This window comes from Pygocentrus nattereri, chromosome 22 (assembly GCF_015220715.1).
Source record: "Pygocentrus nattereri isolate fPygNat1 chromosome 22, fPygNat1.pri, whole genome shotgun sequence".
In the NCBI taxonomy this organism is placed as follows: Eukaryota; Metazoa; Chordata; class Actinopteri; order Characiformes; family Serrasalmidae; genus Pygocentrus; species Pygocentrus nattereri.
In genome coordinates, this window is record NC_051232.1 from 24,762,779 (window position 1) to 24,785,788 (window position 23,010).

Genomic DNA, 23,010 nt, shown 5'->3' on the forward strand with positions numbered 1-23,010 from the left:
CACTGGTGTTTTTGTTAGATTAATCCTAATCAAATATATGGGTTTTTTTTTAGGAAAACTAATTTTCAACTCTTTAAAAATCACTATTTCTTGTTATAAGACCATTACAGGGTATTCTCCATAGCACTGTCCATGCCTACAAGGTCTTCTGCTAAGTGAAACTTTAGCCTAGCATAACCACACCATGAACCTGCAGTTTAACGGCTTGCTAGCAGCTATAGCTAACAGCAGCATGGCCTCAGGCCGTAGTGAAAACAGCAAATGACATTGACTAAATACCAGCAGTCCAGCAGCTAACGCATGCTAGCAGTATTAGCTAAACGCTAAGCCCTGCCTGCAGCTCATTAAAAGTTTAAGCCTGTTGCTAACTGCGATGCTTGTTTACCGTTAGGGTTAGGCCTGTGTTCAACATTGTTTTTGTCCCTCAGGCGATGGTGGAGACGGTGAATAACTTACTGCAGCCTCAGGCGCAGTCGGCCTGGAGAGAGCTGTCGGCCAGCCAGCAGCTCCGCGCAGCCACCATGCTGCTGGACACGGTGGAGCAGGGCGCCTTTGTGCTAGCCGATAACCTGCTGAAGACGGACGTGGTCCAGGAGAACACCAACAACATTCGTAAGTACTTTGGCTTCATCTCAACCAGCCAAGAGTTTGAGATCAATGTTTTCAGTAATTTGAAACCAGTTTCCAAGTGAGGGGGTCCAGCCACCACCAGAACAACCACCATCCTGGATAACTGTGTTTAGATCTTAACCATTTAATAATGCAGAGAATTTGAGAAGCTCCTTTCAGGAGGTTACTGAGATGTATTTACACTCATCTTGTATTTGTTATATTGTTATATTCATGTTTTTCTTTATATTTTTAATATCTGCTGTTAGGCTCTCTGTTAATGTGTGCGTGTTCTGTTGAGGGCCTCTCGCGCCCCCTCCTTCAAGAGAGGGAGCTAATGTATAGAATAGCATTCCAATGGTATGAGAGCAGTATGTAAACTTTTGGGAATGGGAATGTATGGATGTGTGTGTGTTTCTGCGGCCGTTCACCATATATAAAGCAGAGGTAGCTTTTACAAAGAGAGATCCCACATTCGGCCTTCAGGATTCTCACAGGGTTTTAACACTATCTTATTCATTTCAAATAAAGTTGTTCATGTTTAAATCCAAATAGTGTCTACAGAGCTTTCGTCTCCCCACCTACACAACTGAGAATAAACAACATTATTTGTTATTTTTCTAGCGGTTTTGAATTGCACACATAGAGAAGGTTAACGTGTCCTGTTTTGAGAGATTCTTGCTTTTGTAGCTGCTGAAATGCTATCGATTTCATCACAGTAATAAACAGAGTAAACTCTTCATTTTTTGCCACACTTGTATGCCTGTACTTATGGGCTCAGTGAGATTTTTCTGTAGGCCCTGGTCCAGCTCTTTATCAGGCATTGGTTTATTTGACCCGGGGTGTTTTCAGGCCACGGGCCACATCGATCCCCACTGCTTTACTGTGGATTTGGAATGAGCGGCTTTATCAGCTCGCTCGGCCCCATCCCCTGGCTTAGGCTGCTCTGATAGGCACAGATAACACGTCTGGAGTGGCTATTCCTCTGTCTAATTCACTCCATTAGCACAGCTTGCCAGGGTGCAGCTGCTGCGTGGGCCATTCAGCGATCCAGAATCACTTGCCACATAAATATGCAAATTGCTGCTGTCAGAACAAAACCTTGTATCTCCATTTGTCAGTTTCTGATATAATTTGAAAATGCCTGTGGCCCCTTACATGTTGTTTAAGTTTCGTGACGAATGGACCAAACCAAACGGTCCAGATTTACTTGTAAAAAATTCAAAGTGGTTTAGTTCTGATAGCAGCGATAAACACATTCATTGACTTGGGCAAGACTGTGCGCTTGGTTTCACACAATGCTGTGCACAGCAGGTTACATGCGGCTCAAAGCAACTTTAAAAACTTAAAAAGTTCATTTTCTAAATGGTCTTGAGTTTTACAAAAAGCACCTGTTTTGAAATACAAGGTAAATTTGTTAAGAATTTCATTCAGTGAGCTTTCTCAGTTATTATGGAATTTTTTTCTGAATTTTGTTTAACAGCTTTGTACTACTTATATGAAATTATAGAGCCGTTATACAGCAAATAAAACTTGGAAAGGTCCAGACGTTCAAAGGACTGGATAAACAAGTTACCATAAGTGAAGGACGACAAGTTGTCTTTAAATAATCAACCATTCATGCTTCGTCTAGGCAGCTCATAAAAAAGGCATTTAATATAATTTGAACAATGTAAACTGATTTGAACACACGCCGATTTATAATCTGAAGAGCATATTAAAATGGGATGGCCATATTAAGTAAATAAATAAACAAATAAATGTGTGGAAAATCTTTTTAGAAGAAAAAAAGTCTTAAAAACGTTAAAGTATCTTTAAAATATTTGGTCACAGATGACAAAGTACATGTCTTTTCATCCGGTAGAATAACTTATATTACTTAAAAATACAATGCAGTTAGAGTAAGTAAGTAACAATATAAGCTAGTTTTAAAGAGCAGTTCACTCTCTTGCGCTGCGGACGAGGGAATGGACGAGCTCTCTGGTGGACCTTTCAGCTTTATTTTGTTTGTCCCCTATTACAGATAGATAGGATCATATTAGAGTCATTCTATACATAAATCTGCACACAAATTGTTTTTAAAATATTGAAAATAGTGAGTGTGTGTTTACATGCACTCAGTAATCTGGTCATAATTGGATTTCTGCAGTTATTTGATTATTCAAATGGTCATATGAACACCACTCGGATCTAGAAATCCGAACAAGAAATCTGATAAAGCGAGCTGGATTTTAGCTCACTAATCAGATTTCTCAGTCTGTTAGCTCTTACTCTGATTTCTTTCATATTTCTAAGTCTGCGCGTGTGCAGAGCAGACTCCTGTACCATAAATAAGCAACCAGCGTTGCCGCGGGTAGGCAGCAAAATACTTTTGGAGTGACACTGAAACCAAACACATTATTGATGAAATGAAGGATTTAAACATTCCTCATTTTCTTGAATAATAAAAAAAAAAGCCACACATTAAGTTTGAATTTTACTTTACATTTACGCCATGTCTTCTGTGAGTTTATTGGCCGGTTGCAAATCAGAAATCTGATTACTGATTGACTCATGTAAACATAGAGTTTTCCAATATCTGATTCCTGGTGTGAGCATTTCATGAGGAATGAACCAGTAGAAATGCTCCAAGAATTACTTGACATAAAATCTCAATACATTAACATACAAGAACGAGGAATGATTTGTCTTATATAAAGTTGCTGTCTTATAAGATGTGAAAATGAATGTTGTATGGAGGTGTGTTGGAGGTGAATGTTGTATGGTGTGGTTTAGTCATCAGGCCTCAAAGTGACCCATGTCTGAACTTCACTGCTGGAAATTACGGTGTAGCGGGCAGATAATCAGCGGGTTTTTAGTCCCTGTATGGAGGTCAGAATTTGCATGCAGCAAGCAGTTATTCATTGTCCTTTACACTGAGGCCTTTTCTGTTCTTTCTGAAGGGAAGACGTTTTAAGGCCGCACATATGTTTGTGTATATCAGACTGTGGGAAGTCAGCACTGGGGGGGGATCAAGATGCTGCTGGTTTATGCATGTGCACGTGAGTGCTTGTGTTGGTGTGAGGTTGGAGATTATACGACGCGTGGCGATGCTAAGAAGGGTTGTTTATATGTGTGCTGTTTGTATATGCGTGCATGTTGTTTGAAAAACGGATTCACTGATACGGTGTATCTCCTTCCTTTCGAAATGCAAGGATTAAAGGAGAACCGGCTGCCATGGCAACTCTGAAATGTAGGTCTCGAGCTCCACGCTGGAGAAGCTAGCATTTTGGGAATTAATAAAATGGAATTTATTGTGTCTGGCATCCAATTTATCCTGATATTAAGGGATCCAGGGGCGGCCAGAGAGCGGCAGAAGGAGTCCCTCCCGACAAGCTCCTTTATGGTGCTGGTTTTATACCCTTCATGCTGCCCTGAGATTAATCAGGCAGGTTTGACACGTTTAGCACACCTCCAGCTCCTGTTTGATACGCTTAGTTTGCCGTGTGATAGGGTTTGTTTGGCCTACGTGTCCCCTGTGTCCCCCACTGGAGTCACAATGGATCTCATAGTGAAGCAGTACCCCAGTGTAGTGCATAGTAGAGTAAGGCCCTAATGCTGATATTCAAAATAGAGTCTATAGCAAAGTAAGGCCCAGTGTTATTCTAGTCCAAAATGGTAACCAGTGCTTTTCTAATTCAAAGTGAAGTTCATAGACCCTAGTGCAGTCCTCTTTCGTGAAGTCTGTAGTAAAGGATGGTCACCAAAGACATTCAGAGCCGTGTAAATCCATGTAAAGTACAGCCTGTGCAGTTCTGATCTACCGTGTGGTCTAGATCACTAGTTGGTTGGTCTCAATGGCAAACAAAGCAAAGCTCTGGTGGAAATACAGACCATTTTGGAAAACCTCTTCAGGTATTTCATGACGTTTTGACTCAGTTTCAGTGTCACTAGACCCCTAGTAGCCTAGATTATTTTCTGTTGTTTATGCTGTTAAGTCTAAAGTCGTTTTGTTGCAGAGTTATGTAATCAAGTGTGTGTAGCCAGCTGTCAGGTCTGAGGAATTGCAATCGAACATTTGTTCATATAGTATGTGTGTTCCATGTAAATGGGCTTTTACTGATTGGATAGCCTTGCATGATGTTTACTCTTCTGTTTTGCTTACTGTTGATAAATGTACTTAAAGACCAAAGATTTGTACCCAGCTAGCTAGCCAACAGTGAGTGTGTTTACATGCACTCAGTAGTCCAATAATAATTACATTTCTTCGGGTATCCGATCATTCAAATGGACATGTAAACACCATACTATGATTTTGAAATCTGATAAAGAGGCTGGAATTTAGCTCAGATTTCTCCGAGCATGTGAACTCTTACTCTGATTTTTTTTTGGATTTCTCAGTCTGCACATGTACAGGACAGACTGCTGTACCAGAAAATAAGCAAGCTGCGCTGCTGCGAGGTGGCAGCGAAATACTTTTAGAGGAATACTGAAACCAAACACAAAATAGAGTAATTAAATATGTCTCATCTTCTAGATGAGTCATGTCCATATTCATATTAATAAGTGGCACAATGTCAGATTACTCACAAAATTTTCTACAGTTATCGGATGATTAATTGCATATAAACACACTCAATGTCTGTAGTTTAATAATCAGAGGTAAATTGGTTCGTGGTGTTAGTAATGCTAGGTAGTAACACTGGTTTACAGTAGTTTGCATATCATGTTCTCAGAACTTGACTTGATGGCTTTGAAGCTGACAGTAAAGTGTTGCACAGAGGGCTGTTCTAAGTCAAAATAAACAACTGGCACCAGTTCTATTTTAAGGCATAGTTAAGTCTATAGTAAAGCACCAATGCTGTTCAAGTTAAGGATACCTTAATACTATCTTTATCTATGGTGTCTATGGTCAGGGTGAGAAGTTAGTTCATAGAGTTTAGTGTATTGTAAAAGTCTGCAATATTTCAGTTTGGAAAACATTGTATATGCTGAAAATAAAAAGAAATGATATTTTTCCATTTCCTCAGGCTTAGATAATGCGCATCTCCTAGTCTGAGAGATCTGTAGTGCACTATTGGGATTGTTTCTTTTCAGGGCGTGTGTAAGTAAGTGTTTATAAGTGTGTTGAGAGTGTGTGTATGTGTGAATGTCTACACCCCACAGTCTTAATCTGGTGAGCAGATTTGCTGCGATTAGCGTGTTATTTTGAGCGGCTTTGACTGGGCCCTGGAAACTCGCAGTGCCTAAAGCTAGTCTTAAGCTTTTCAGGAGAAGCAAAAGCGCTTCTGCTAGTATGAGGCCTTTCTTGCCCCGCCATAGTTGCAGCTGATTCCTCCTTATCTCTCTCTGTATTGTCCTATCAGCATGCGAAATAAAACCTCTACAGTGAATATGCTGGCGGAAAACAACCAAAACAGCAATGCGCTGCAGAGCAGCTGAATGAATGAAGATCAGCTCTGTGGTTCCCAAGCACAATGGGCAAGGGTTTAGTTTTAGTTTACTGTGTTTGAAGAAGATTTTGCAGCTTACTACGGTACAGGTTCTCTGAAAGTGTTTCGCTACATTATGAGAGGGCGATGTGATGAGACGCTGAAAACTGAAACAAGAAAAGTAAAACTTTAGCTTTTAACTTCACAAAGTAAGCTTAGACACCAAAACAGAGATATTCAAAAGTCTTTTTATGCAAATGTCTTTCTTAGATGCGAGTCCAAGTGAAGTCTTTAATTTCTGAGGTGTTTGAGTCTAAGTCAGGTCTCAAGTCTGTGAGAGATGAGTCCAAGTCATCGCTTGAATCTCTGAGGTATGAATTAGAGTTTAACGCTCTGATGTTCCTAAGGTGTGAGTTATGTCTAGAGTTCCAAGGTGCAAGTCCAAGCCTAAGTCAAGTCTCAAGTCTGAGGTGTGAATCCAAGTCAAGTCTTGAGTCTGTGAGATGTGAGTCCAAGTCAAAGTTTGAATGTCTGAGATGCATCTCTGAGTTGCATGTCTGAGTCCAATCTTGAGTATCTAAAGTGAGAGTCCAAGTCAAGTCTTGAGTATATGAGGTGCAAGTCCAAGTCAATTCTCAAGTCTTTGAGATGTGAGTCAAGGTTCAAGTCTCTGAGATGCATGCCTGAGTCAAATCTCAAGTCTCTGAGGTCCAGGTCGGAGTCAAGTCTGGAGTCTCTGAGGTGTGAGTCCAAATCAAGTCTCAAGTCTCTGTTGTACAAGTTTAGGTCTAGTTTCCAGTCTCTGTGTGAATTTGAGTCAAGAGTGAAGTCTTACGTCTCTGAGGCATGAGTCTGGCTCAAGTCTCAAGACTCTGAGGTTCGAGTCCAAAACCGCACCCTCACACATTCTATCAATAAAAATAATAATAATGATGTAATAATACTTCTAAAACCTATAACACACCTATAAACCTATAACCACAGCCATTAGTGGATCAATATGTCACCAGATGAAGCTCAGAACAATTAGAGATGGGACACAATGGTCTTTCTAACACAAACTAATCTAAAAAAAGAAAATTATGTTCTGTGGACAGTAACCGTAAACCATTTCAAGACAAATACTCTAATGACAAATTAACTCAGTATCAATCTCTGATCTTTAATGAAGCAGCCTTAAACATTCGTCCATTGTCCCGGTGTTCTTTTAGTCTGAGAGGTTCTCCTCTGATATTTGGCGAACAACACTGGTTAAGGCACAATAAATGGTGCTCCACACAGGGACAGTAGCCAGGCAGTTCCAGGGATTTCTCAAGCAATGCATGTCATCATGAAGCTTGCCATCTGCTGGGATTAATTTGGTCGCATGAACAGTCAAGTGCAGGCAACCATTAGCAGTGATCTGAATCTTTTCATTGAGCATTAAATCCCTAAATGTAGCATAGCTCGAATGATGCAATGGTACATGTGACTGGTGCAAACAGCTTGAATGAGGTTAGTGTATTCTGAACCCCATAACCCAGTGGTATTTCTGTACAGGCTTGACAGTGATCAGCCTGATTCTGTTCTTTGTGTTTTTTTGTTGTGTCCTGCAGAGTTGGAGGTGGCTCGGATGAGCACAGACGGAAATCTCCCCGACCTGAAGTTTCCTCAGACGGGAGACCAGAGCAACTCCATCCACCTGTCTGCCAACACACTGAAGCAGCACGGCAGGAATGGTGGGTCATCTACAGCCGGACACAGCCTTAAGCCGTGGTGTACCAGTATGAAACTGAATGCCAATCACTTAGCCCTGATAGGCCATGTGTTTCAGTGATTTTACCACCCATCCATTTACATTTAAGACATTTGGCTGACGCTCTTATCCAGATTGACTTACAATTTGATCATTTTACACAGGTAGGCCAAGGTCGTGTTAGGAGTCTTGCCCAAGGACCCTTAGTGGTATAGTGTAGGGTGCTTGCCCTGGTCGGGGATTGAACCCCAGTCTACAGGGTAGAAGGCAAAGGTGTTAACCACTACACTAAACAACCACCTCCACTTTCACCCCGCATTGCTCGAAGGCAGCTCAACACAGTCACATTTCACGCACAGAGAGCCAACAGTGGTGTAGCTAATGTGATATCAAAGTTACAGTGCAAACATATTTTGTTTGATTACATTAATTTAAAAATGTAGTTTATTCATGTTCCATTAGGTTAAATCAGTGTAATGCATGGCATCAAACAGCTTATCGCTTTCATAAAGCACCATTAAAATATTTATTTGAAATGACATTAATCTCAAACAAAAACAAAATCTATTAAATGATATTTAATAACAATTGCAGTAGATGTTTTTTTTCCTTCTATCAATGTCGTCCGCTAACGGTGGGCTATGGTTGCCAAGCAACATACAACCATAGCAGTTTTTAATGCAGAATTCAGTTGAGATGTTTGGTCATATATGTGTTTACTGCTTAAAACATGGCTCATGCAATCAGATTTTAGATAGTGTTATTCTATGAATTTTACTATTATACCATGATAAACCCAGACAACAACAGGCTATATTTGAGGTAGAGAAACATTAATAGATTATAAAAATGAACAGATTTTGTCTTTTATACAGCATCAAAATGGCACTCATTTGATAACAGCTTAGCATATACATTGTACTGCAATGCATATGTAACGCATATGTAACGTACAATGATTGTGTTTACATGCAAAGATTTTCGCCAATCCACTTGAATACATTCTGATTGCAGTTTAAGGCCGAGGTGTTAATATGCTCACTCTATTCAACAATTTGATGGAAAATCTCTGTTTATATACACGCTAAAATTAATCTGATCCAAAATGAGGCACATGCATAGACGTTACCATGACAATGAGCATCACGTGAGGTCCCAGTCAGAGATGAGCAGCAGTGAGCAGTGCTTGTGTTTTTAATTACTTTAAAATGATGTCAAACCCAGAAAAAACCTATTTCACATGTACTTATTAAAGAAGGGCGAGAGGAAGACGTCCTATTCTGAGACATAAGCTGGACACCCGTCCTATCGCCATTTTTTTAAAGATCAAATTTAATCTGCAGACCAGTTTCAGCACCTACCATTAAGAATGTTATCAACGTATGGTCTGACTTGAACGTACATGCACAGAACGTACTTATGCGCCCCCTTTGGGAATGTAATCGGATACAGGTGTTTACATGGATGTTATTCTTCTGTTTAATAGATTAATTATAAAATTACCTGCCTAATTGAGTCCATTCAGAAATCGTTTTCTGAATGGGCTCAGTCTGACTTGTCTTACGTGGATGTATTCTGTTCCTTTTGAGCTGTTAGTCAGACTATTAGTGGATCATTGAGCTGCATGTAAACATGACTAGTGGAATTGGTGGACAGTGGAAAGCATTTCAATATATTTTTACGCCATATCACTCCCATTTTTCCATGTTGAGGTTCCCATGCCAATATCATGTATTGACGTATATAGCATTGGGTAGGAGCTACACTCTGCAGGTGGGCAGCTTACGTACCCCTTTCTTCGAGGATTGCATCATGCACAAGTGCCACGAAGGGATCTTATAGACATCATTTAGCCAATTAGCACACAGCTGTAACTCTGCTAACTGCTCCCACTAGCCATCAGTCCTTCTTAGCAGTGTTAACATTATAAAGTGGACAAATTCCTTTAACGGGTAATCAATGAGACTTTGTGCCACAGGGACAATGAAGAGTGATGTTTTTCTGCAGCTGTTGGGCGGAAATCTTGTCCAGGCTCTAATGGCTTCTCTTTTCCTGTTTGTTGTAGAAGTGTCAAGGTTAGCATGTGGCTAAGATCAGCTAACCATACACCTTCTGCACAGAGCTGTATGGATATGATAGGGCAGGATATTATCCGTGTTTGTCTGGCTGAGAAATGTTCATTGAGCTAGATGAGTTTTGTTTTGGAGGAGGAGGAGTTTTTAGAATTTGCTGTGACACTTCTGGGATGTGTGGGATCTATACCGTATTCTAACGAGATGCTGGGGAGATATTTTTAAAAGATGCCCACTAGCGATTTTCACTTCCTTTTTTTCACCAAAAAAGTCCCAGTGAGCCAACACGCTTATATAAGCATTCCCATGTTGCATAATGAAGGGAAAGGAGACAGTATTGGAAGAGCTTAGTGGTTTTGTTTTGGCATTGAATTGAAACCTAGCCTAAGCTGTGCTTTTTACAGCTTGGAGTTTAATATATTAAAAGTTCATTAAAAGTGAAGTTTACACGCAGATTGTTATTCACTATAAATGAAGGTGAGTCATTAGTGGTGAGGCCATTTCTGGTTTACCCGTCTGTTCCCTTTGAAAGCTCAAAACCAGAAAACTGATGGGCTTATACAGTGCTGTTCAATAGTCTGCACCTGCTCATCAAAGATTTTTCTTTATTTTTGCAATTTTCCACATTCTAGAATAATAGTGTGTATACAGTAAAGTCTGTTTTTGTTTGTTTGTTTAACCTGAAAATAAACAACAGAAAGTTTTGCAGTCTTGAAAATCTTAACAATGGAAAAGTTATGACACTTGAAATGGAGAAGAAATGTTCAGAATTCTGCACTATTTCTGGGTCACAAATTAGTTTGAAACACATTTGTGAAATTGTTAAGGCCTTGATACAAAAAGGTCAGCCTTAATCTTTCCATTGAAGCTCTTCTTCAGTCGACTCACAGGTGGATTTGATCTAATGACCAGAGGCATGTCCACAAATTTGTCTATACCAGCTTGAGTGCATACTCAAAAGAGAACTCCCCACCAAATACTGAGAAATTCTGAAATGCATGTAAACATGTGAAGATTCTACTTTTCAGTCAGATTGTTATTTTAATAATTTGTAATAAAAAGAACCTTGGTATAAAATTAGAATGGAATGCACAATAGATGGATTTTCACCAGTAGTTTCAGACTTTTGGACACCACTGTATGAAATAACATGGAACATTAAGTGTTCGATAAATAATTATTATTTTTATTACACTGTCTTGGCTTTGAAGATGTTCTATATATGCTGAAAGCTTGTTGCCTGCTGAACACAGCTTGTTGGAGGGATCAAAATTATATTTGTTTAATCATTTTTTCCTTAGAAATAGATTGATACATAGGGGCAAAGTGCCCTGGCAGAGAGCTACTGCCACTGTTTTACATTTCTAACCACTGACTGGAATCTGGTGAGACTGCCACTTAGTTTCAGGGTCAGTGACCTATTAATACTTCAAGTAGGCACGGAGTGATGTTTTTTCTCATAAAATTGGCTCCACCCATCACATCGCAACCAAAATGTGATTGGTTGATCCCGCTGTCCGTTCCTAATATTGGTTGTTAATCTGTTCTATACTATTTAAGTAGTGGAATATAAAACAATAAAAACAATAGGCCAGGATATTTTTGTATGTTTGAAAATAGCTTGGGAAATTTATTTATTTATTTATTTTGACAAATTGTCTCCTCAGTTTATCTGTGTCTAAGACTCCCCCAATCACATGACACCACCAACGCTAGGAGACTGAAGGCTAGCACAGGCTTCCTCCAAGACAGATGTAGTAGCACCACATCATTTCAAATTGACATTAATGCATCACTGGAGGAGAACACTAATGGCCAACATACACCGACATTGGCTAGAATTGTCCTGGAAGACAATTGAATGGCCCTGGCTTCGCTGAAGAAGGAACTTGAGATCACCTGATAACAGTGTCAGTGCTTAGCAAATGGAGAAAGTGAGTGCATATGTTCTTATTGATATAAGAAGTGGATTGGATTGGAGTAGTTGGATTGCCACACCCCTCAACTGTACATTCTGTGGTTAAATCCAAACCCTGTTTAAGTACACTAGGAAGTACACTGCCTAGTAGGTTATCTCCTTATGTCCTATGTAGTGCACTATATAAGGTAGTAGGACTACATTTCATATTCAGCCAGTGTCTAATCAGCCTATTATTCTCTGACCTGTCCATCAAATAATTGATTCCTCCTTTTCTCAAGGCTTCATTACACTTGCTTCTATGCAAATGGTTTGCACTTTCTCCTCGTTCGTTGCACTGCATTTTATGAGCAATCCAGTAACCAGGAGTCACACTCATTCATCAAACCTCAGTGGCTCTCCCTCTTTTTCTCTCTCTCTCTCTCTCTCTCTCACGCTTTCTCGCTCGCTCCCTCTCTCTCTCTCTGTCTCTCTTGTGTTTTCTTCATATTTTCACCTGAATGCTAGTTACTCGCAGCCATTGACAGGAATCACATAAATTGTTTTTCTTTTCTGGCGAGTCAGTGAGGCTGACGCAGTGGGAAAGGCGGGGATTGCTCTTTCATTTCAGCGTACAGCAGGGGGGAAATTTAAAAAAAATGTGACAGAAAACCATAACGGGGAGGTTAGGAAACCAAAACGTAGCTTTTATCTAAGCTGGCAATAAAGCAATAATGATATTTCAGTGAAGCTGAATCAAATTGACTCTGTAGTTGGTAACACATTTTTTTCCCCCTTTTTTCTCTCCTGAAACCTTTCGTCACTCGTAGTAAGTGCAGCTGTGAGTAACAAAGCATTATGTGTGTTATGTATTCATTATGTGTTCTGAGGAACCCTGTCTAACCAAAGTTCAAACGAATGCATTATTAATCGTCTTCCTTCTAGAACTGAAGTGCTGAAAGGGTCTTCATTCAAGGTGTGAAGCAGACTTCACTCACTCAATAGCACGAAGAGGCCAATAGTGTTAATGTTACCAGATGCTGTGAAAGCCCTCATTGACCCACATTTATAGCAGGTTATTTATGACGTTGAAGTGCTGCTGTTGGATCAGTTTCTTCTTCACTGTGAAGTTCTATTGAGAAACATGCTGTTCCTGGGCCTGTCATCTTGACAGCTTTGCTGAACATGAAGCTTCTCCTCTTCAGTGCCTGGTTTAACATGTTAATCTCCATTACTTAGAAGTGTGCAATAGTTCATTACTCAATAGAATTGAAAAGCATTGCAGCAGTGGGATGACAATGCAAGACAGTCCCAAAAATCAAAAAGCAAAACTGCATCTCGAGGGGAAAAATAAAACACCATTTTAAATGTTTAAAATGTTTAAAACAACGGATATAAAAAGTCTGCGCACCTTGGAAAGATGTTTTTTTGTTGTTTTTTGTAAAATACATCTGAACTTTATCTACTGTAACTGTGAAATGACCTATATATATTGTAAAAGTAAGTGAAAACCAATCAGCAACATTTTAGGCTACACATAATAATAAATAGATAAATTTACAATGTCCTGGTTGCATGAATATGCAATATTCTGATATATATGATAAGACCAAGGTTGAACATTTTGGCCATAATTCTAAAAGTGTATGTCTCGTGAAAAATATCAAAGCACAACACCAAAAGCACCCTACGCACTGTGAAGCATGGTGGTGGTAGCATCATGCTTTGGGACTGCATTTCTGAAGAAATCATTAATAGCTCCAATTACAAGTCGATTTAGCCGCAAAACTTTCAGACGTCTAATAGAAAGATATGGAGGAATTGCACCTTTCCCCAAAAGACCCAAAGCATCCTGTGAAAACAAAAACGGGCTTTTAATGGTCTTACAAACAGATCTTTAAACAAGTAAATACACAGAGTATTGATGGATATATACATATTTGAAAAACAGTGTGTTAAATGTTCCAAATATTCACTTAAAGATTAAGTCTGCACTATGATGAGCTCAAACCCATGAGTAAAAATCCTTATATTTTAAGCTTGTCCCAATTTTATTTATTTATTTGTTTATTTTTTGCACGAGTGTACATCCAAACCAGCAAAGGAATGACTTCACCGAAGATGATTAGAATGGACCAGCCAGTCTGAATCCAGTAGAAAATCTGTGGGGTGACATAAACAGAGCTATGCACAGGAGATGCACGTACAGTTTGATGGACGTTTTTGCAAGGGAGAGTGGGAAAATATTGTCAAGTCAAGATATGCCACGCTGATAGACTCGTACCCCAAATAACTGTAGCATATCAAATTTAAGTGACGCTGCATTTGTAACCCTTTAGAATAAAATGTTGTATTAGTCTGTAAAGCTAATCCAGGTGGATCTGTAGCTAATTTCTGCCATTTCAGTTCATGTTTATGTATGTTTATGCAAAGCATTGGTGGATATGTACATGAAAAATATTTGGCCCACAATTCCCATGATGATGCTTCCCTAATAATTATATTATAATTGTATATATTAATATACAATATGTATATATTAATAATGTAATATATTATAATGAATGAGTTAAGCAGTATTGTAATCATGTTTTCTCCCCTTTGTACCTCCAGGTGAGATTCGCATGGCGTTTGTGCTCTATAAGCACCTGGGCACATACCTCTCCACTGAAAACGCCAGCATGAAGTTCAGCAGTGAAGCCCTCGGCACCAACTACTCCGTCATCGTCAACTCGCCCGTCATCACAGCCGCCATTAACAAAGACAGCAACAAGGTTTACCTGTCCGACCCTGTCATATTCACTGTCCGCCACATACAGGTAAGAAGACTGAAGCAACTATATTTCCATCCCAACGTCCATCCACTTCCATCCCATCAAATCTAAGTTACCGTTATACACTTAAAGCAATAGTTCAGTGAAAAAAATCTAAGTTACACAACTTTCCTGTAGCCTAAATGCGCTCAATCAGCCAGGACATGGTTTTTCACTGAGGCTGATTCCGCTGACCAGAAGTGGAAGCTTATAGCTACTGATTAGCACGATATAAACTGCATGTTTAAATCAAAAAACCTGCCTCAAACTGTCTCGAGTTGTTTAGGAATCTCAAACAGATTGGTATAATGTTTTATTTTTCCATAAAACAGGATAAAAGTGCAAAATTCAACTTCAAGATGGATGCTATTACTGTTTTAGCTATACCCATATATAACCCCCACTCTAGGGTTAGCCTTAAATTGGTTTTCACTAATTTAAGTCGGTTCTTTCTAATTGCTGTTAATTCAACTTTGTCATTATATTTATTCTATTAGTCAGCCTGTGACGTAGATCGCAATTACAGCAGGCTAACAATGCAGACACCAGCAGTTATTTATAGCCATCACGACTAGCCAGCTAGCTAACTAAGCTAAATGTTTGCTTGCAAAATGCTGTCAGTTGAGCTTTGTGAAGATCACATTCGTTGGTAGTCATGGCTCTTCAATAACTGCTCAATGGGAGGCTGGCTGCCTTCTTTTTTCTTGCCTATGGTTTAATGGAAATCAAGTAAAAAGGAGCCATTATAGCCATTGTGTTAGCATGCATTATATCACTGTTCTGATTGGCTGTTTTGTGAAACTTGTCTCACAAATGCAAGTTTGAAGTAAGTTGCAGTGGGCCTCATGTTATGCAACGGCAGTGAAATTTATTTTCATAAACACTTCCATCAACTTATGTTGAGCAAATGTAATGCTAGCCTAAGTGAAACTTTCTGCCCTTCCTCCTCTTCAATTTGTCCTGTTCAGTAGACTTTCCTCACCTCCAAGAGGTTGTGTGGAGTGGGGTAAGTGGGTACCTGAGGCATCTGTATAAATACAGGCTTTATCACTTTTCCCTGCAGGCCGCTTACTCATGCAGCTAGCGTTTATGCTAGTATTAGCTTTCTTCTTCCACTCGATTTCCATCAGGAACGCACACACATACTCACACACCTATTTGCCTCCAGCACTTATTAGACAGGTTAAGGGACCTCTGGAAGTTGCAGATATTCTATATGTATGTGTGTGCATGGATGGGTAGGTGGGAGTGTTTTGAGCGAGGGACTGCAAAAGAGAGCGAGAGATAGAGCGAGGAAGAGAGACTTGGAGAGATGATGGGTTTACTGTGAAATATAAGAGATTGTGGTAGTGTTCAGGTCATTGGCGTTATTAAGGCTTCCCTCCCACCTGCTATAATTTGGAGGATGAAGAGCATTGCATGAATGCACAGTGGTTCAGTGGATTACGGCCCAACGTTTACATCTCTCTCTGTTTCTCTTCCTCTCTTTTCTCTCTCTTCAATTCAGTTCAAAGTAGAGATGCCCCAATATAGAACTTTTGGTTAGATAACAACTACAAGTTACTGATGTGTCCGTGCTAATAAGCTTGACTGCTGATCTAACAACAACAAATTTACCACCATAGACTGAAGTGGTGTGCCATTCTGTGGTCAGTGACATGCCCAAATAAGGAGCTCCAGTTCTAAGTGGCTTTTCTCCATGGGGAAAAATGAACAGCGTTTTTGATAATTGCTGCCATTGCACCCTGTGGTGATCAAAGAGGATTATCATTGGGTTATCAATAATTCATGAGATTGTGAATATTCAAAATATGAAGATCACTATGTCCATGGTAGAAGCATAGAAATGACCATGCATGAAGTTTAATACTGTACCTCTGCTTCATTCTATAACAACACTGACTTCTTAAATGCCGGGTACTACTGCCAGTGCAGCATGCTGACCACCTTGACTGAAAGCTTGGGTATTTTAGTAATATTACTAGTCTTATGATGCCAGTATCAAATTTTGGCTAATTAATGGGTAATTTAGAGGATCCAGTGATATTCACAGGAAGAACCTAACTAGAGCAAAACATACCAAGTTTGACTTTTTTTGACATTTTTTCTCTGGAATTTTAAAGAACACCATTCGTTTTTCTTATAGGACCCAGAGTTCCTTGTATGTGCATGTCACCGACTACAGAATGACACACAACTTCACAGACCTATGTAAAGTGACTTTCGGTGGTAGGTGAATCTAACATTAGCCCATGGACTGTTATATTTAGTATAGCAACCCTACTTACCTCCATGTATGTGTAAGCTTAAAATAATAAACCAACTGGTTGTACCTATTGCCTGTAATTCCGATACAAAAACGATAATTACATTTCTCTATTTATCGGCAGATGAAGCATCAACCACCAATATATATCGTGTAACCATCGTTCTAATTATTGTTTTGTAATAATATTGCCCAAGCATCTCAGTGGTGCTAATGCTCATGTCAGGAATAAACGAGGGGAAAAGCTGATGTTTCTATGTTAGTCTTAGATCTTCACAAAAAAGACTGCAGTGGAACATTTCATAGATGTGAACATTTCTTTCTCACCCCTCATTAAAGCCCTCCTTTTCAACTCACAGTGATGGATATTGTTAAAGAATTTCAGACTGTATTCCTTGGTGTGATTTTAGCATGATTGCATCACTAGAGTTGTTGTAACATGCAGCTATAAAGAAAATCTATTTGTTCCTCTAAATTTGTTCCTCCTTTGATTTTCCCAATCAAAGTGAAACCGCACTCTCTGAAGGAGAAGAGCAAGAATAAAACTCACTGCCAGTTTTCCCAAATTTCTCTCCTGGCATTTTGGGGCTTTGTGTCCCCCTGTCGATGCACCAATGTTTACATCATGAAAGAAGATGCTAGCATTTCCAGGAAGGACAGTTATGACCAATTAGTATCGACATACACTGGAAACAACCTTAAACTTAAATCAAGGGTTAGAGCAACAACTCATTTGCCTTGTAAATGTATGCCACAGATCATTAAGGTGATGTTAGATGCAAGCCTAAAATGACAGATCTTCATCAATGTAAAAATAATTAATTCACAATCATGCTCACAAGTGCCTCCTACTGGCCAGGGCCCTAGGTTGTATAGTTCAGTGAGTAGGTCGTGTCTGAACCCTTGTCCTCTTCTTTACTCCTACAGCAGTCGGAGGAGAACTTCAACCCCAACTGCTCTTTCTGGAGCTACTCCAGGCGCAGCATGACGGGCTTCTGGTCCACGCAGGACTGCCGCCTCCTTGGCACCAACCGCACTCATACCACCTGCTCCTGCACTCACCTCACAAACTTCGCCGTGCTCATGGCCCATGTGGACGTTAAGGTAGGAGATCCATTGTCCTGCTCTGGTTACTGTTCAGCTTATGTGAACAATTTGGTCAAACTTCCAATGCAAATTAAATGATGTTAGCATATGTGCTAACAGCCAACTCTTTAGAAAGTGATAATCCTGAAAATAACAATTGACAAAAAGCAATTTTGTTTGTTTTAGTCATTAGTGTCCTGACCTGGAAAGGGGAAAAACTAAACACTTCTTTGACAAGAGGTCTTTAAATCTGGCCTTGGGTCCAGTTTCTAGTCCTGGATTTTGTGGTCACTGGTAGATGTGACACTAGGTAAGCTCAACAGTCAGTTAACTACCAGTGATTCCAAAATCTCGGATAGGGGTTGGCAACATGCGGCTCTGGAGCTGCATGCAGTTATTTTACTGTTGCGGCTCCACAGGAGAGTTACATTTTAAGGTAGAAATAAAATAATCCTCCTTTACAGTAAAACAAAGCCCTGCTGATCATTCAAATTTAGCAGTAAATAGCCTTAAATAGCCTTCACCAACCTTTAACCCTGAAGATTGGAACTCAGACTGCTGGCATAGCAACACAGACAACAATCTTGCCAATGTAGCAGCTAACAAAACCACAAAGAGAAAGATTTAAAACATACATTGATAATTTGGAGACAAACATACTTCTTTATGTTTATAATCACTCCAGCTGGTTTCCTGATACTCTATACTATAATCTGCAATGAGAAGCTGTCAAGCATTAAGTTGCAAGGCTGAAGTCAGCTCCTCATTCCCCAGCTTCTTGTTTGAATTTTTCCACCTTAAATCGTGCAGCAGTTACTTTCTGGCACCTCAGGTAGAAGAGGAAAATTTGTAAAAGAAACTGCTGAATGAAAAGCTGATTTCAGCATTGTAAAAAGTCAAAATGCTGAGAGATGTTTGACAAGAAACTGTTCTACTGTTGGGAAAGTTTCCAGCTGGATATGTGAGAAAATGAGCTAAAACTTAAAGCAGTCTGCATTTGATTTATATTTTATTTTTTAGCCTTTACTAGAACATTAGCACATACTAAAACATATTTACAGTCAAGATGGTAAAATGGACATAAAATGTTGTGGCTCTCAAGGTGGTTTGACTTTTGTTGAAAGGACAAAATGGCTCTTCTTAACATTTGGATTTCTGACTTCTGATATAGGACCAGAAACAGGATTCAAGGCCCAGATTTGGAGATCCCTGGTCTAAACGTTCACCTCGTCACATTGATTAGTTTTGTCGTGCCCATACAGCTTTGCGTTTGCCACTCTGTTCCTGTTTAAGGAGCTTAGAGAGGGAAAGCTAACCACCAAGCAGAAGCCAACCTAGCATACATAACTTATCTATCAAGCTAGCTTCTCTGTCTGCATGCCTTTTGTTTGTCTAACCCATCATGAGACATTCCAGAGATTCAGACAGAACAGTGACCTTTCATTCTTTAAGATGTTTACACATTACAGCCAGATATGCAATGGAGTCTACAACACCATCTGTAAAGGTGAAGCCCACTTGCTCTAGTGTGGTTTGTCCTGCTTCTGTGGTATAGCAGACTGAGAGTCTTGCACAGAGGGATGTCAGTCAAGCATGCTCATTAGAATTCTAAGCTGCATCCCAGTTCAGGGGCTACATCCTTCGGATGCTGCATTTGAAGGCCGATTATGTCACAGCGGCACGACAAAGTTTAAAAGAACTTTAAAAGAACTCGACAGGAGCGGTGTATCGTGATGCAGCGATAAGGGAAGGAAACAGCGGTACTGTGACGCAAACAGGAAATCCGACATATTTCATCGACTCAGAATGTATATCACAGATATAACACAGTTGAAAACAATAAATTCCTTCATTCTCCCCATAGAACATACTATAAAAGGTATGTTCTTGCAAGCTTAATCAATCTATTCCTTTCTCTTCTTGAGAAATATGGCCACAATACCAACTTTTCCTGTTGCCCCAAAGGGAAGTATAAAATGAAGCAGTATCTGTAAGATCCCAGAAAACACACCTCCAAAAACGTTGCTAACCCAGTTAAAGGCCTTATTAAGAGCTCCTTCAGGAGCAGGATTTGGAATGAGTCTATGTAGATCTGCAACATATTTTTCAATATTTTCATAGTTATCTGGAATGTAGATGCAACAGGAGGTATTAGGAATAAGACTTAGCCCTCATTTTTCTAAAGTCAGCAGGTCTAAAACTTTCCTATTTTTCAGCACTACTTCCCGTAAAGCACGGAGTTCATCATTTACTAAGCGGAGAGCTTCACTAGTCTCATTAGCTAGTTTCTGTGTGGAAAAAGAGAAATAATTTGTCTTCTGTAAGGCATCTACAATACATCCAAATGGAAATATAAGACCAGGGGTCCTTCATAACATGACCATTCCATGTTTGTATACCTCCTAGGGTAACACCAAGTTCCCTTTTCACACGATGTAAAGGTCTATGAGATTGTAATGTAATAGGAGGCATGACTATAGCTATGTAGCAGGAACCACACCATGAATCAGATGGAAGTGATGGATAAGCCTTATTTCCACAAACCCAATAAAAACCCAAAGGAAGAAGTTCACTCATCCAGATACAGCATGGGTTGGTATTTGTGGTGGTAGCATGTTTACATCAAAATGTGCCATTCATAGAGAAGGCAGAGATTAAGACAGGACATGTACTGTTTCCCAGATAAATGTCCTCTGGATAACAAGGTTTATTAATACATACCCAACCTGGGGAAGCCCTCACAGGAATGGGATCTGCTAATCCATAATTCTGGCTAGCTGTATCCTGATAATCACATGCTATATTTAAATGTTGATAAATCATAAAGTTGTATCAATGTATAATATTGTATAAATATCAGTACTTTTGACTTTAATAGTATACTGCCAGCCAACAATCCTGGAGTTATCAGCGTTTGGATTTTAACAGGCAGCTCTATTTGACCAAAGATATTTGACAATAGGCAATAGCTAGTTATCTTCACTTTTACCATCTTCCATCATTTCCTAAGATATGATTTTGTGCCCACAGGATGGCCTGAGCACAAACCATGTTGTGGTCACAAACATCCTCCATTATGCCCGCAAAAGCTATTGTCAGAGTGTTAATGAAAACTACAACTTTAATTGATTCTTTAGTCCCTTTCTTTGTATAAAATGTATTTTATATAAATACTACAAAAATATCTTGTAAGTCTTTTATTATGCAGCTTGTCGTAGTGGTAGCCGTCTTCATTTCCTGAATATAGGGAGACAATGCAGATGTGTCCAAACAACTCCAGGGTAGTGTCAGGGGACTTAGATAGATGTCAGTTCATCGACTGTCATTCAGGAACCCATCTGATGTACTGTTCCTTAGTCACAGTCTCCGATCAGCCCTGGGTATATCCTGGAAACAAAATACACAAACACTGCGGCAGTATCATTCTTCTGACACAAATCATGTCGTATGTCCTTGTGTAAAGGTTTGGTTTAGCCCTTGTAATTGATACCTTCTTTTCCTACCTACCCTGGGTCCTGGCCTCTGGAGGGATTAGGGAAGCGCTAGTCACAAAGGGGAGTTAGGAGATCTTCACGCTGAGGGTCACCTCCATGATTTCTTCATATCATAGTTCTTCCTCAGAGCCTCTCTCAACCAGAGTCACCCATTTATCCCTGTGCTAGCTATTACCATCAGGTGGTGGTACCACCTTGGTATGGCTCACATGTATCCATTTAGGTTTTCCTTGACATTTGACAGCAGAGGGTGTAGTAAGGAGGACCTGATATGGACCTTTGCACTTTGGCCCTAATGGCTGAGTGTTATGCACGTTAACCATAACCCACATACCTGAAACGATAGCGTGTCCCCCCTTAGTAGGTTCTTTCCATGCAACCAACACTTGGTTCTGAGTGGCGGCAACAGCCTCAGATAAGGTCTGGCAATATTGCAGCGGACTATCAGACGTGACATGTATGTCTGCTGCAGTCAATAGTTCCTGGAAGTGACAGTACATATTTGATAGACAAAATACAAGCCCTTTTAACTGCATTATCAGCTAAACAGTTGCCTTGGTGTTCAAAAGACATGGCAGAAGAATGGGCTTTTATTTTAATAATAGCAATCTGTTTTGGAAGTGTGAGTGCATCCATTAGGTCAGCCACCTGCTGAGCATGTTTCACTGGGGTTCCTGTCAGAAATAGCTGTCAGAAAATGTCTTTGCTTCCATAAGGAGCCCAAATTGTGGCATATGCCGTGAACATACTTTGAATCGACATATAGATTTGCTTTTAAACCTTTAGCAAGCACACAGGCACGAATTAGTGCCACGTGCCGTTTAAGAGCAAGGAAGAGACTGAGTGTGGACATGTAACAGTGAACCTGATCCAAAACAATTAGAGCAACAGCTAAAACAGACAGATAAGTTGCCTGAATCGCTCTCAAGCAAGGCGACATACCAACTCTCTCTCTCTCTCTCTCCATGAGTTTGAGTTAAACAGCTAGACACAAATCCTAGTTATTCTGAAACAAACAAGTAAATGGTAGTTCCATGTTCACTAGACCTAGTTCTGGGGTTTTGCGTAGAGCAGTTTTAAGGGAATGAAAAGCATACAACTGATCATTATTTAGCTGAAACTCAGGCTGCTGATTTTCTATTTTAGTTAGATAATGGTTAAGCAGATTTTCACATAAGCCTCAATGCAAGGTTGTCAGTATTTGCACAACCCCACAAAAGACTGTTGCTGTGCTAACGCATTAGGTCATAAATAGCACATACTGTGGCACATCAATCAAGTATGTAAAAAAAAAAAAATACAACTATAAGACCTTGCCCCATGAACTGATTGATGACATCTAATGCCACCATGGACAACACAGGACAACCATAAAACCTGCACAGACCCCAGTACAGGTCAGAGGTCAGTGCTACGTTGGGCTTTCAAACTATTACATGTGACAAAAGTCACTGTTGATACCCAGAGCAAAGGAACAGAGTTGAACACAGACTCCTGTGCCATACAATACAATACAATACAATACAATACCAGTAAATTACAATACACAGTGCATTCAACAATAAAGTAAACTACAATACTCAGTGCAATACAATAAAATATAATATAAGTGCAGCACAATATAATG

At 39.7% G+C, this 23,010-nt stretch overlaps 1 protein-coding gene across 17 annotated transcripts in view; it reads left to right on the top strand.

Moving 5' to 3' along the window:
- The window catches only part of LOC108427443 (adhesion G protein-coupled receptor L3-like), a 444,945-nt gene that overhangs the window by 352,023 nt on the left and 69,912 nt on the right, over positions 1-23,010 (top strand). For all 17 annotated transcript variants that reach the window (XM_037533074.1, XM_017697583.2, XM_017697582.2 and 14 more), the window contains 4 exons: positions 429-612; positions 7,616-7,738; positions 14,338-14,543; positions 17,731-17,907. In XM_037533074.1, the coding sequence (XP_037388971.1) occupies positions 429-612; positions 7,616-7,738; positions 14,338-14,543; positions 17,731-17,907 (690 nt within the window). The remainder of the gene's footprint in view (positions 1-428; positions 613-7,615; positions 7,739-14,337; positions 14,544-17,730; positions 17,908-23,010) is intronic.